The sequence below is a fragment of the Convolutriloba macropyga genome, chromosome 11 (assembly GCF_964194025.1).
Source record: "Convolutriloba macropyga chromosome 11, txConMacr16.3, whole genome shotgun sequence".
NCBI classification, from domain to species: Eukaryota; Metazoa; Xenacoelomorpha; order Acoela; family Convolutidae; genus Convolutriloba; species Convolutriloba macropyga.
Window position 1 is genome coordinate 7942321 of NC_134478.1, and position 16258 is coordinate 7958578.

At 36.6% G+C, this 16258-nt stretch overlaps 1 protein-coding gene across 7 annotated transcripts in view; it reads right to left on the minus strand.

Moving 5' to 3' along the window:
* Positions 1-864: 864 nt before the first annotated feature.
* The window catches only part of LOC142349630 (uncharacterized), a 37924-nt gene continuing 22530 nt past the window's right edge, over positions 865-16258 (minus strand). For 3 of the 7 annotated variants that reach the window (XM_075401333.1, XM_075401330.1, XM_075401336.1), the window contains exon 2: positions 865-7693. In XM_075401333.1, the coding sequence (XP_075257448.1) occupies positions 1079-7411 (6333 nt within the window). In that variant the 5' untranslated portion in view covers positions 7412-7693 and the 3' untranslated portion in view covers positions 865-1078. Of the gene's footprint in view, positions 7694-11438; positions 11734-12445; positions 12969-13099; positions 13271-16258 lie in introns of those variants that run through there. The other 4 variants (XM_075401335.1, XM_075401331.1, XM_075401334.1 and 1 more) reach the window with 4 other exon arrangements.

A 16258-nucleotide genomic window follows, 5' to 3' on the forward strand; every position in this document is an offset into this window, starting at 1 on the left:
GTTGTTTGAGGAATTAATTATGGGATAATTGGATCTTCTCCGTTTATGCCCCCAGTATGTCATGCACCTCTAAATTACGGAGCTCGTGTCATTACATGGTAGGTCGTTGTGTGAAAATATGGCACGTGCGTCCGGGGATGCAATTAATCTGCACCCACTAAGCTGGGGGGGGGGCACAAACGGATAAGATCCAATTTTCCCATAATTGCTTCCTCAAACAACTCACCGCTAAAATTGCGGAAGAATATTCGTACCATAACTAAATTGTCATTCTAAGAAAAATATTGTTGCATTTTTTCAAGTCATGGATCGGGTTTAAAATATTTTTAACTAATCAAACTACAATAGGCAATGTTAGGACCCAATTTTTAGCTTTATGTTATATTTTTGATCAAAATTCCAGCTTATACCGCATTAATAAAGGATATTATTATAAATTTTATCGTTTCATCAAATTGACGTGCCACATTTTCACAATGATTTATTATGTAATGACACGTGCTCTGTAACTGAGGGGAGCATAACTTATTGGGGGGCACAAACGGAAAAGACACCGTTTCATAACAAAACACAACAAAACACCGCTTCACATCTATTTGTTAGATGAAAGTGTTGAGAATGGAACCTTCATTCTCAAGTGTTTGAAAATTTTTGTAGCAATTCATATAATTTGTCAATTGCGCAAGAAAATGATTGCTTTCATCAAAAATCCAACCAAAATTCAAAGAATTTTGAGTTCAGGCCAAAATTATTGATAGTTTGAGAAATCGCATATAAGAAAAGACCAGCACAATTAAAACAATTGCTGAAAACTTCGTTTGAGAGCCAATAATAAAGACAACTATTTTTCTTGGGTAAAAAATGTTTGAGGTGAAGTAAAGTAAATTTACAAAAATGCAAATAATTATTCAAAATTGGAAAAATATTACGCTTTACCAAATTTATATCAAAAGCAAAACGCCCAATCATTCAGTGTATATGCGATGGCAATTGCTTTTCGTCAAATCTGATGAAGTCATTCATTCGTCTGATGATGATGAGGATGATGAACAAATTGTCGATTTTGAAGGTCATAAGATTAAGCAGTGCTACTTTCGTCATTACTATGCTGTTGAGAGTCTTCAGATGAGTTTTCGCTGAAGGTCATTGGGGTTGTTGCGTTTGATAAGGAACCAGGACTCACCAAAAATGGTCCAATCGGTGCCGGATGCCCAGTTGTTGACAATCTGTTAATTTGGGGCGGGGCGTTACTTCCGGATATGTTGGGTTGCACTGACCATAAATGGGAATAATTCCCACTGCTTCCCTGGCTACTGCCACCGGTGGAACCCTGTCTGGAACTTCCACCCGTGGGACTGTAAGGCGGTGGGTTCATTTCGAGGTGATGATTGCCGAAGATCACAGGAGGTGGTTTTTCAACTCGCATACCCCCGCCGTTGCTGAGGTTGGGGGCGAACGCGACCCTGCCGGACATCAACTTAACTTGAGAGTGGGGAATTGCAGCCCCGCCTTGTAACAAGGTTGCTCGAGGGGGTGGCAAGTCTTGGTAAACGTTTGGTCGGACATGAGTTTTGGTCATCCGCCCGAATTGGCCCTGATTGGGACCCACAGGGGGACGAATCGGGTTAGGAAATTGTCCGGCTCCCCGGGCAAGATGCGGCGGATACTGAGAGCTGTGTAGGATCAGGGTTGTGGAGGGTTGATTGTCGTGGTTTGTAAAAATAGCCCTGTGAGGTGACGGAGGTGCTGCAATCATGTGCCGCTTTATCAGTAATAATATAGCAATCATTAATATTATAACGACCACAGCTATTATTACCAAGACTATCATAACCAGTTTTAGTTCAAATGCGAACGGGCTGGCTTCCGGATCAGGGATCGGAGTTGTGGTTGGACCTCGAATCGCCGGATTCATTGGTTCCCGTGGGAAGTACTGCTCTACACACCTGTAATCTTTCTCCGGACAAGCACAGGTAAGTCGCTGATTACTGCTCAAACACATGTACTTGCAGTCTAAAGAGGTGCAGCCGCTCTTGCGACCATCGGATCTCGGGGATTCCTGAGGTTGACGATGTTGAGTTACAAATGCCAAGGACTTCGGTTTGTTCTCGGATTCGGTGGTGAAACGACCTTGGTGCAACGTTTCGCAATCCACATTTAAGTTCTGATACATATCGTTTGAGTAATCACATTTAGTGACGTTGTAGGAATCCTTTGCAAATCTCTCCGTGTAGTACATACTTCGGTTTAGGAATGTTATTGCTTCTGGTCTTGAGTGAAGAGGTCGTTCGTCAATTACTCGGTATTGGGAACCATCTAAAGCGCATCCGTTAATCTCATGTTTGCTAGAATCGACCCAGTAAAGAATATCGTGTTCGTAATCTATAGTTAGCGACATCGGCCACGAAACATGCTGCGTTATAATTTTATGTCCGGTTCCGTCCATAAAAATGGCCGCAATTTTAGCCGGATGCTCCCAGTCTGTGTAGAAAACCAGATCCTTAAAAGGATGTATTGTCAACCCACGCGGTCTTTTCACGTTTTTCACTAAAGTCTTCGACTGTGATCCATTTATCCGCTTAACATGCAAGCCATTTTTGCTCAGCCAGAAAATGTTTTCAGTTATCCAATCTATAGCAATATTTTCTAACTGTTCGACGATTGGTAAAATTTGAACTACATTTTCTCCATTGAAATCCATGGAATACGCCCCGTGATTTCTGGTTCCGATAAAAATTTGCCGATTTCTGTATAAAAAGTCGACACTGTAAGGTTCTATTATTTCCTTGAAGTTAAAATCCAGATCTTTAACGTTCGATTCGGGGTAGAAAATTCGTTCAGTTGGCAGAAGTATGAACTCTTTTGGAAATCTTTGACAGGTGTTTTCAGGGTTCCCTTTTTGTATCCCATCTGGACACTCGCAACTAAACATTGACGGGTTCCTTTCAGACCAAGACGTTCGAAAACACATGAACTCACAATGACCGTTAAAATTATCGCAAGAGTTCAAAATTTGCTGTGATGGCTTTTCGTATGTATACGCGTGCATGTGATTAACGCTAAAAAGTTGTTCAGAAAGGATTATTTTGTTGTGTATCCTTGATTCTGTTGACTGTCCATTGATAATTGGGCTTTTTGTGGGCCATGAGAAAACAGAAGAATGTGAATTAGAGACATGTGACCCGAAATACAAAGTATCTTTTAGATATGTCATTCCGACAACATCCGCCGCGAAATCCACTTCGTCGAAAGTCGTCAAACCGTTTCGTTCTATGAAATTAGACCGCTCAATAAAAGTCCTCATAGTATAGTACAACCTGTCGTTTTCCAAATCGACAGCTGGGTACTCAAAAACTCCATGGCTTCTCTGGTAAGCCTTGATTAGTTTCCGCTTTCGACCGTTCAAAGCGATTCGTTCAATTTTTCGCTCATTATCAATTTCGTGGGTCCAAAGTAAAAGCCCGCTGTTAAAGTCGACCATGATTCCGAGAACCGGGTACCCGATTCGATCTGAAACTATCGTTTTAGTTCGGATTTCACCCTGGTCATTAAATGGTTCCAACTCTGTAGCTTTTATACACTGACAGTAAGCTTCCGCATAGTATAACTTTTTACCAAATCGGTCCAAAGCGAACGCAATCACATCTTCGTTCTCCGCATAGGTTCTTTGCAGTTCCCCCGTCAACAAGTCAACGCGCCGAATCGGTTCCGGAGGCTGGTTCTGATCGGACTGAAGGTAGTAAAGCTGTCGAGAACCAGGGTCAAAATCAAACTCCCCGATTCGGGTTCGGGGTCCGGGTAAATTTACATCCCCTGGCAACGCCGGATTGTCGTCCAAGAAAAGCATCTTGATTCCTCGATCGTGGGAAAGGAGCAAAATGTCGGAATCTTCCCGAGGTTCACAGGTTCGTTTGTCCGTTTGAAGTTTGTACCCGAAAAAACACGTACATGCATAATATGGGGATGTCGAAATCCGAAGACATCGTTGAGAGCATTCGCTATTTTGGCAAGGGTCCGAAATCTGACTGAAAACTTCTTGTCTGTAAATTTCGAATCGGGTGGTCAAATCGTTGCTTTCTGAAATTGTTACCAAGTTGTCTGTTTCGCCGTTATGGTAAGTGTAACTTTCAGTCTTTTTCTCGGAAATAACTACACTTCGTTTGAAAAGTGTAAAACACCATTTTTTGAACCTCCAATTGTCGCTGATAGAAACCTCCCGGATGTTACTTGAATCGCTTGCTTTGAGTAACTTTTTGCGTCCGTCCATTCCAGAACAGGAAAAATAGAGCTGAGATTCAAAACTTGGCTCAAAATGAATTTCGTCCGGCTGGCAATTACTAAATTTGGAATCGGTTTGTATTTTAACCTGGATATTTGAGCCATCCATATTAGCTTGCCAGATTGTCTGACCAGCATCTTCAGTCCAGAAAATCAACCCGTTGAGCAGGTCCAATGCTAAATGACGCGGCGCTATTTTTCTTGATATTAAAACGTTTGAATGCAATTTGCCAGTTAGAAATGCGACTTCAATTGTCTTTCGACTTATATCACTCCAAAACAAAGCGTTGTTTGCACTATCAACTACAAGGGAAAATGGGTGATCTAAATCAGAAGCAATGATCGACGGTTCGATTCTCGCACTCCGACTATTTGCCCTGCTCAGGTCTAGAACCGACGCGCGCTGGATGTTCCGTTGCAAATCGTCCACCCAATACACAAAGTCATCGTCATAATAAATATCAGATACTCGAGTATTCAATGAAATTATTACTGTATTTTCACCGTGTAGGCCGTGCTTTAATAATTGACCAGAGGCGGTTGCCATGACAACGAAGGGGTCAATAACTGGCTTGCACACATTTTTAACCGAGTCTTTCATAGTGTTGTCTGGGCACACGCACGTTGAACCTATTTGACCTTTGGGTAAACAAATTCCGAGGTCAGTCGAGCAAATAGGATCATTGGAACAGGAGAATGGAAAGTTTTGTCCAAGATTCGGTGGCATAATGTTCCGACTAGCCGATAGGTAAACAGAGGCTACAATGTGAGTTGGCAACAAAATATCCGGCAAATTTTGAATAATTTTAGCACCAATTGAGTTTGAATACGAGTTCGGGTCGTAATTGCTCAAAGGCATCAACGTATAAAATGAGGTCAAATTTTTTTCAGAATAAATAATTTGGTTTGATAGAATTTCGAACGATACAATTTCCTGTTGTGACTTCGAATTGGGAGCTTGCCTCATAACTTTCAGAGCTTCGATTCTCTTTACAGAACCCGGGACCAAGCTATCACCCGCTATTGAAACCCGACTCAGTTCCCGACCTCCGCGATTAGTGAAGTACAAATACTTGTTATCTTTTCCTATTTTCAAATTGCCCGGGCGGTGTAGTTGTTTAACGTAAACATGATTGGCCAAGGTAATTTCCGAGCCGTCTTGATTGTAAATTTCGATCAAATCACTGGCATTCCCTTTAAACTCCGAAGCGACAAAAATCACGCCCCGATCCGGGCTCAGAGCTATAGATGTGAAACGACGCCAATTTTCTGCAGCTTGGTTGTCAGAACTTCCTCTCAAAATTGTGCTGGGTTTGAAATCAGAAAACTGCTTTCCCGTTGAATGTAGCCGATTCCTGTTTTTCTGAGGAAAGACCAAACTGGCGACCTTGAGTCTGGAGGCAAATTTGTTGGATCTGAAATCCTCGACCCAATAAAGCAACTTATGTCTGGAATCATAAGCTATTGATGTTACTGGGTTCGAGCTATTCCAATTTTGAACGAGGGTAAAATTTTTCAACGTTTCCAAGTCATACGCCACCAAATCTTGCAGACCTTTTGATCTTCTATTGAAAAAAATTAAGCATTTTTCCTCGATAGAATAAGTTATTGGGGTGTTCTTGGTAAGTTTATCTACAAGAATTTGCTTATCCACCAAATTTCCGAAAGAGTCTAAGCTAATTTCCAAAAGATCTCCTGTATTTAGCACGGCGTAAGCTTTTTCAAGTATGCTCGAAAAGGTCTCTAATGAGGGCACACAAGTGTACGAGTCGCTAGCCAATGAAAAGCCTTCGTTACACGAGCACTCGATTCCCTGCGGACTACCAACTTCGTAAACTTTCCGACAGTTATGATGGCAACTTGTGGATTTGCATTCGGCGTCTCTCTTGAACAACTCTGGCATCTCGGAGCAGCCCAGTTCGTCAGAACCATCCTGACATTGTCGGATTCCGTCGCATTTGAAGGATTCGTCGATGTCGAAAAGTACACTCGTGGGCGAATGGACCCCGCAGCGATGTTTACCCTCCTGGACGACAAGATTGTTAGCGGCACAGGTTTCGTCTTGACCAGAAATGCAATCTTTAGTCGTATCGCAAACGTTACGTTGATTAATACACAGATGGTTATTAACATTGCAACGAAAATAGTTATCGTTCGAACACTTATTGCAAACACTCGCCGATTCATCTTCGCCTTTCGGGCAATCGTTTTTCCCGTCACATTGAAATATGGGGTGCATACATAAAACAGTCATTGAATCTTCATGCATACACGTTATTTGACCTTCTGCGCAATGACCTTTAAGAGTGCAGCGACCTTTGACCTTTTCGAACCCGTACCCGCATTCGCACAAACTATCCGATTCGTCAGAACCATCCTGACATTCTCGTGACCCGTCACACCACCATATCGGTTTAATACATTTTTGAACGTTTTGATTGTCTAAACACTGAATTTTTCCCTCTAAGCACTGATTTCGAATTGGCGTCTTTAGGCTACTAAATCGACAGGAAGAATTGAATTCATCTGATATGTCGTCTAAACCACAATCTAAGTAGCTTCCGTCACACACTTTACTTGTGTCGATACACTTGCAAGTTTTGTGACACTGGAACTGGCCAAGGTCGCATCTGGCATCACAATTTTCTGGCGAATTAGTTAGCTTGTTTTTATTATTACTAATAACAGAGTCATAACCTGTCGAAGATAACGAAGAGCGAATAGCACTAGTTATTGGTAAGCACGTTGCAATGGTTAGCAAACATATGATAAAATGATGATAATTTGATAATAAACTAAATTTTATTATTTTTTCTGTCAAGTTCAAATTTTGTCTAATTTTTTTCCGTCGAGTCGGTTTATTCCATGTAGGGATTTCACGTTTCATTTTGTGTCTTTGTTTAAAAGAAGAATTTGGAAAATTTGTTAAATTTTGTAAATTTGCACAATATTTGTAGCTTTTCATTGAAATTTCTTCGGAATTCATAATTTGCATCGGCGTAATATTTTTCGGGCAATTTACTGCAAATAAGTTAAGATCGCATTGATAACTTTTCCGGTGAATTTTGTCGGTTTTTGCTAAAGTGACGCGACAGCATTCTTTCAGTTCTCGCTCGGGTATTGTTTCTGACATGACGTTAAGTTCATAATATCTCTCTAATTGATAAAAAAGTAATAACAACACAACGTAAATCAATATCGTGTGTAGTTAGATATAAAATATAAGTATAATTATTTGTTCACACGAACGACTGAAGAGCTGAACATCAGTAGTGTTGTTATTTATGTCTGCCAAAATGATTTATCACATTGAAACTTGTTGAGTTTTAAAGATGACAGAAGGCGGGGGGAGGGGGGCTGTTTCGTGTCTTCTTCTTTCTGTGTTATGTAGCCGTGCGTCTTCGAATAACAATAGCTAAAACATATGACAAAAATAAAAATATACAAAAAATCAACAATCTCTCAACTTAACAGCAAAGTGTTAGATTAATTTTCTAATAAATTAATCATGTAAAAACTGTCGTCAATTTATATGTAGATTTCTCAAACTTCGTTTACTGTACATTGACTAACTATACAGGACAAAATTTTTTAAATAAAATTATTGTGTTCTAACGATCATAAGTTGTACGCGCGTGGTGCAAAAAGCAGCAATTTTACTGTTTTGTCAAAAGTTATAACCAAAATACAACTTAACTCAATATCACAGCATATAACTAGAATAAAGTTATAACTAATTTCGGTCATCGGTAATTATTCAAACCCATATAGAAATGGATTTTAATATATCAAGGATTAAGTGACCTTTTATTTTTAGTATGATGTCATTTCCCTGCTAACAAAAGAGTGTATAACAATAGGAGGAAAAGGGGATGATTTATAACACTTTCCGCCCGGTTTATAAAAAGCGATAGGGAAATAACAATTATCGGTTATCATAGCACTAATTACGAGACCTTAATTAGCTAACAATTAGCAACATTTAAGCCCCCTTTTGAGTTTACTCAAGTAATTTTTTCAAAGTAAGCAATATTAACTCAAATTTGTCATAACTCTGAGATTAAAACAAACCAGACATATATCAGTACTGAATTTTGAGAACTATACCCAAATCTCGATTTAGAAATATTTGAACCCTGTATTAATTTTAACAGTCATGATACTATCTCCTGGTTTTTACAAAATAAAAAAAAATACTATTACCTTTAAATTATAACTAAGTAAGTAATTCGGTGATTAAACAAAGCAAAAACATATTAATAAATAAAGAAGCATTTCAGGCTCAAAAAAAACAACAACCGACTAACTTTGGAGGAATAGTCACGAAACAATTCAAAAATTTTAAAATTTTTCAAAAAAAATAAACTTGAAGAAAAATAAAAAGTTATCGGAATACTTAAAAAGCAAAAACATTTCTTGAATATTAAAATTATTTTTTATGCGAAAAGTCACAGATAATATTAACACAACAATTGTCCCTCTAACTATTCAATCTTTCAATTGTATAGGTACTAACAGAAATGTAAACCCTCGAAATTATAAACTTGATATTTTCCTTGCCTTATTTTATTTTTTATAATAAAAAACATTTTAAAAATTTAACAAAAAATGTCTCCAAATAGACTGACAATTTTACACTGCAGTAATCAATGAATTGGTGAATTGATTTATAAGAAAACACTATATCCTTTTCTCAAAAAAAATAACTTTTTGTAACACAGGAGCAATCTCATAAAATCTTCTCTTCTTGAAATTATTTACCCCAAAATCTTCTCAGAAAATTTTGTCTCAGATTTTTCTGCATACTGCAAATACCAGTTTCATGCTTGTCTTTCAAATAAAAAAAATCAATTTCCCAATGCTTCAGTTTTTTTTAAAAAAAATTCAAAATAATATCTCAATCATTATTGCTCACTATAGCTCCCCAGCTTCACTGATGACCCTAACATATACAAAATTTGATATGCAAAGTCATATATTCAGCACGCCTGTATTGTTTTTTTTGCAATAACTGAAAAAAAAACAATAACATCAATATGTAAAATTCCATTGGTAATTTTGCAAACAAAAAAGTAATCGTAATCTATAAAAACAATTTTATGACATCAACGTAATTCCAGAACAAAACTTTACTTGTTCAGATTGTCATAGATTGACGTTTTCGTCCAAAACGAAAGTCTAGATTGTCAAACGATTACAAAAATTGTGCCTGTTATCTTTTATTCCAAAACATTAAAACTATATAGTTTAATTTTGAACTGTTACCTTCAAAAGTTTTAATTATAATACCTGGAAAACTATCTGAAAACTCGTGACAGGTGTATAGAAGTAAGTGAGGCGATTTTTTTTTAAAAATGCTTGATTTTAGCAAACGCTTTGCAAGATTTTTGGAACAGCCAGTTGCTTTTCAGAAACCTGAATAGATAAAAGCTTATAACAAACTTTAAATATTCGCGTGCACATTTTAAAATGCGGATACTCTGCAGAGCCCCATGTTAAAAAGCCAGAAGTTGACTTCCAATGACTTTTGTCATTTTAAAACGTGCTATTTTGGGTTTAAGGCATAACTACGTGACTCAGCTATCATTTCGAAATTCTGACTTAATATCTCGAGCTGCTCTGCGGTTCTCGGTAAACGACAGAAGTTCTCAGCGACGTCAAGCTGAGTCGCGTAACCATAACTTCAAGCACACAAGTGCATTTTTTACAAAGTACGACTCTATAATTTGTTTTTTTTTCTAAATAGACTGCCGGATTTACTTGCACTCCCAGACGCACGTGACATATTTTTTCATAATGAATCACTAAGAAATTGCATGAAGTAATGTACTGGGGGATACAAGCGGAAAAGAACCATTTTTTTAACATCCAGTGTTAATGTAATTTCGGATGTTCTCCGTTTGTGCCGCCAGTACATTATGCATCCCCCCCCCCCCCAGTTACGGAGCACGTGTCATCACATAGTAAATTATTATGCAAAAATATGGCACGTGCCTCTGGGGGTGCAAACAATATGCGCCCACTAAGCTGGGGGCAGAAACTGAAAAGATCCGTAATATTTAACCTAGTTTTCGGGTTGAACTTTTTTTGCAGTTATGAGCCACGACACGTATCTAACAAGAGAACTACCACATCTTTCTGTTTATAGCTACCGTCGCAAAATTATAGCATCCGTTCGTGCATAATTACCCTAATTGAGGGGGGAGAGGATGCCAATAAGCTATAGCCCAGAGGAGGGGGCTATAGTGGGTAAAGATTCGAACTAGTAAAAATTGAAATTGATTACCCTCAAAGAAAGAGATAAATTAAATTCTATTTATTTAAAAGAAAAAATGATTTTAGCATGAATCTTTGTTTTGTAAAATATTTTAATTTTGAGCTGATCAACTTGCTGGAAACTTTGGTCAGTAATAACTGACTGGATATATAAAGTTCAGAAACGGGTTTACGATCCATTAATTTGCGTTCATTTTTGCAAAATATCCCAAAAGCGGCAAAATGTTTTAAACCCACAATAAAAAGTTTGCAAGCGCCCTAGATCAAATTGTTTATCTCTACAAAAACGTGAAAGTTCAATATTGAAATTTGGGCGCTTTTCGCTCTCTCCAGAACTCCTGCCTACCAAAGAATTAGTAAATTTACAATCAAATCCAGGTTGTGATTGACCAGTTGTCTGTTCACAGATGCCATGAGTACTTGCGTTAACTAGATTCCAGGTCGACTTCGACCCCCCTGTAAAGTTTGTATCCCCCGGGTACCAATTTTACAGCAATGGGGGCATAAAACGTTGCATTTTCGTTAAAATGGGTACCGTTACAGAAAAGATCCAACATAATACATAACGATATAACGTTTCGATCTGCATTTATTTACACGTTTAAGGCTCTCAAACCAATCCTTGCGTCTTGCAGGACAAAGAAAATTAGCCAGCGGCACAAACAAAAAACCAGAAAACTGCCGTCGGGTTAGAAAAAGTCCAAAATCTGATTGTTTCCATGCCTTCCTTATAAAGAAAATCTCTACGTTTTGGGTTAAGAAGTGCTCTGGTCCGCCGGGGCAATTTTGCAAATATTGCAAATTTTGTGCAATTTTTGCAATTAATTTTTGCTTATTTGTTCAGTTTTTGTTTCTTGGGGTCCCTGTAAATAGGTGTGACGAACCTGATGCGAATATCAGTTGATTTGATGCTCTAAGTTCCAAATTAGGCAATAAGTTCATTATTTATTCACGTGTTGTAAATCTAGTTAAACGTACCAAAATAAAGAAACTGAATTGGTTTCACATTTAATTGACAACTCTGTAATCACTCAGGTATTCGCAATCAATTCGAAACGAAAATCGGAAGTACTTCAATTTGAATCGTAATTTCGTCTCAAAAGTCTCTATAAAAAATGACCTTTGACTTTTGTGGAAGTAAGCCGAGTTCAAAGTTTGCCATAAAAGGTAACTATAGATCAATTTCATCATAGATCAAGCTTATAGAAACTCGGATTTTCTAACAATTTTCAATCAAAAATCAACATACTTAATTATCAAACAATGTGTAAGATTTTAAATTAAAACTGGATCAATTCTGTTTTGGCCTCCAGTGTTTTTACGCCCCCAGCTACAAATTATGTTTTTATATAGCACGTGACAAAGTAAAAAACACGTGCGACTAAAGGGCGTATAAATGATAAGCCCACTAAGCTGGGGGGGAGGGGGCAAAGAGAATAGATACTCAAAATTTTAGGTATAAAAAAAAGGCTACTGATCTTTTCCGTTTCTGCCCCCCAGTTACAGAGCACTTGTCCTTACGTTGTAAATCATTATGTAAAAATATGGCATGTGCGTCTGGGGGTAGCAAATAACATGCAAATAACATGGGGGGCACAAACTTGAGTCTTTTCCGTTTGTGCCCCCCCCCCCCCCCCGCAGTTACAGAGCACGTGTCATATCATAGTAAATCATTATGTAGTATGTATAAATATGGCACGTCGTGCGTCTGGGGAGTGCAGATAATATGCACCCACTAAGCTGGGGGGGGGGGGGGGGGGGGGGGGAGCACTAACCGAAAAGATCCCAAAACTTTAGGGTATGAAACGCTAATTTTCGAGCTAAAAACGGGACCTGAAAAAATATTCCTTATAATTTGAAATTTTCATACTTAGTTTGTAGAGAAACTTACGTGTGGGTGTCCATTTGAATAAAATGCACTGTTTTGAAAAATAGGGATAAATTGTAGCAATAAATCGTCATAAACTGAGTTGAGGTTGTATATCTTTTCCAGTAGCCGCTTGCTAATTGCTACTAGCTAGCGATGTAAGAAAATTGTATTTACAGTTAAATTCCTGTCCCCAGTTGCGGTTATAGTATGAAATCTTTACTTTTCACGTGTTGAAATTGGGAACCTGTTCCAACACGCACAGGTATGAACAAATATCCGAATAAGAGCGGCGGAATACAAAATTCAGGAAAATTTGTTGACTTTTAATCAAAAACCAGAAATTTTGTGGAGATATTTTATATGAAATACGCTCAGTATACGTGAGTAAAAGTTGTTTGGATAGTATTAAAATTGTTCATCGCCTATAAGATTTTATGTTCAGCAGAAATTGCGTAGGAATGTGAACAGAAAATCATGACGTCATAAAAGTGCTCTCAAAACTGACAATTGTAAATTATTTTATTTCAACAGACTGGCGGAGAGTTGGAAAAAAATTCAAATTCTCATTTTTTTTGTGTATACTTTTACATTTACAACACAAAAATGGAGCAAAAAATTAGGCTCTTTACAAGGCGCCGACGGCCGCTCTTATAAATTCGTTCTAATAGTACTTACTTAATGTGTTACCTAAGATAAAAGAGAATTCATTGTCCCATATAATGTTCTTTGAAAATCTACTATAATAAATAATTATTATACTTTGTTGAGTATTATCTCAATGACAGTTTTCATTATTAAATCGGTAACGACGCCTTTATATTATTTACTAATAAAAAAGGAAAAGTTGATTTGACAAACAATAGACAACACAAATTTACTAAGTTAACAAAGGTTAACAAAGGTCGTTACCATACAAATTGATTGCGAGATAAAAGAATTATGGATAATCCTGTATTTATTTTGTTTATTGCCTTAATAGGAAACCCCCACCTGGCCACCCCCACCCCTCGATGATTTATTTCCTGTTGTGGGTCCATTTAAGGGCCCAGTCGGGTTCAAAGATAATTTGAGTCAAATTGAGAAGGTTAAAATTGAGGAAATGAGAGAACCATAAGATTTAGATAAATGGATTCTTTCCCATAATTAAAGAGTTAATGTCCATTAGCTAAAGAAGTCATTGTCTTCTAAAAGAGCTTTCGCAAAATTCGTCAAAGCAGGAGAAAAATGCAGTTATTGAATTGAGGATTACTTTTGTAACTCGAAGGGGGGTAATTTGCATTTTTGACGTCTCCAAGAGCAGTTCTTGCTATCTAGGTTTTTCACAATAGAGGCAGTGTTTTTTTCGTTCAAGAGCCTTAAGTTGAAAAAATTTGATGAAGTAAATACTGAAGTAGTCTGTGTTTCTGAATTGAAGAGAGATGAGATGAAAATATTTTTTCTTCTAAGAAAAATAAGTCATATAATTTAAAACAAATTCTATTTGGTAATTTTATCCAAAAGATTAATGTGGGCTTATGTATGATCAAACCCAACCCAAAATAATTTTTAAAAAATCTGAGATACTGATTGAAACCAAATTTGTCCATTAATTATGGTTTCTTTTCAAGAATATCAAAAACAATTTGTATCTTGTAAGTTTACTGACGAAGGAAAAATACTTTGTATTCACTAGTCAAAAATTATATCACATTGAAAAATTACATTCAAAAGACATAGAAATATTCGGTGACAGGTTAATACAATATATAACTTGTCAAATTCAAATAATGAACTCTTTGTTTTGTTTTAGACCATTAGGTTAGAAGAAGGACACTTAGAAGACGAGTCTTTGGCAAACTCTATAAACCCTAACCCCGGGGAAAATTTCAAAATTTTCTGCTGCCTGTAGGAAAATATGTTGAATCTCAGAAGTACATTGGCACCTCATGGCCTAACGAAGTAAGATATCAGTGTTCGACGTTTAACTACACCAAAATTTCGTAAGTCTTGGCAATAAATTAAGACGATTCTTATAACCTCCCCTAGTGATCATGACTACCTGTAATGTTGAAATAAAACGAAAAACTAACATGTCAAGTATTCCAATATAGGAGAGACAACATTTTCAATAGTTAAAAACAGGGAAAGGTGGTCACAAATTCACAGGTAATCAAAGTTGATTCTCTTTAAAGATTTTAGATTAATGCGATTCAGTCACAGCACAAGAAATGTGATAACATCACACATCGATTCAAATTAGTTTCCAAATAAAACAGTCGATGCTGGAGAACGGATTTTTTCATTGGGATATCTTGTTGATTAGAGTTGCCTTTTTCGTGAAAATATCACGAAACTAAAAATACTAACTTGGGCAAACCACGCTAAATAATTTTTTTTCCAAACTCATGTTTAACTATGGTGTAGAACTTCAAAAATTTCTTATTTTACTCCAGAAACCATAGTTTCTATATTCCGTTTGATATTCAGTATAGACCGATTGTTTATTTATGCAAACTATGAAAATTAAGAGTGTTTTAAGATTTTTTGCCTGTTTTGATTGTATAAGATTTTGAAAACAAAAAAATCCGTGAATGGTTTGTTTTTGTTTACAAACCAATTTATAGGAATAAAAAAACATTATCCACTATTTTTATTTAATACTGTTGTCCTTCGCAAAACGTTAAATGAAAGGGAGGAGGGATTTCATTTTCCTTCCCATTTTGATTGTCGGTTATAATAGCAATTAACTTCAAAGAGTGCTAGACATCACCGAAAAACACCAAAAAACAGAAGCAAAGTCACCCCTTTTTTAGGCCTCTAAAAGTCTCAATTGATATTTGAGCTCAGATTAATTTACAGTTGATCTTAATAAAAATTCAATTTTAGAAGAAAAACAATATCAACGATTTCATTGAAAAATTTAGTTTTTCTTCGATTAAAAACTTCAAAAATTCAAAAACCACAAAATACTGATACTCGGTGTTTACAGATCAGCAATGCCATAGAATGGTTGCTCCCTCTAAGTTCCAATCCATAGGAAAAGATGTCAACCCCCTGACTTCTCCCATGAAAACAGCACAAAATAGAAAATTATCACAGAAAAAATAATACAAAAATCAGACGTTTCATTTTTAAATAGCATAAAAACAGACAAATTTTGGCTCAAAAAACTGTTTATGGTCCAGGTGCTGGAATATTTAAGCTCATTGATTGCATAATATTTCTTACCATTGTTTACTTCTAGACGATGTTACTGCAGTGAGTTTTCAAATTTTGCGCCCTTTTCGATGATGAACTGACACAATTTTATTTTACAAACTTTTTTCATATAAAAATCTAATTATTGAACTCTTTGAAGGTTTAGATACTAAACATTTTGCCAGCCAGAATCATAAAGCTGTGACAAAAATCCCTTCAACCTAATTTGTTGGGTTAAACTAAAAAATCAAACATTGCAATTTTTAAGAAACCTCGAACTTTCAACCATATATAATTTACTTACACTCTTTAACTATGACGTTCGCATGATGAATTTCTTGTCAAACTGAATTATTAGACTATTTTACAAAATTCCTTCGATTGAATTGTTTGGTTCAAACTCAAAATAATTGAAGCAACTTTATACTTTTCAGATATCTCAGAATGTTGACTTTATTTTTTATATCAATTCAAAGTTACGACGAATGACCAATTTGTGCGTAAATTTTTTCAACACTTTTGTCAGCACTGGGACAGCAAAAAGTATGGAAAGAAGTTTAAATGTAGAAATTCTTCCCTTAAGTTCTGAAAACAGCATCAATTAAATAAAATTAGCATGTTTTATTTTGCGGAAGCCTTAACAGATACATTTCCCAT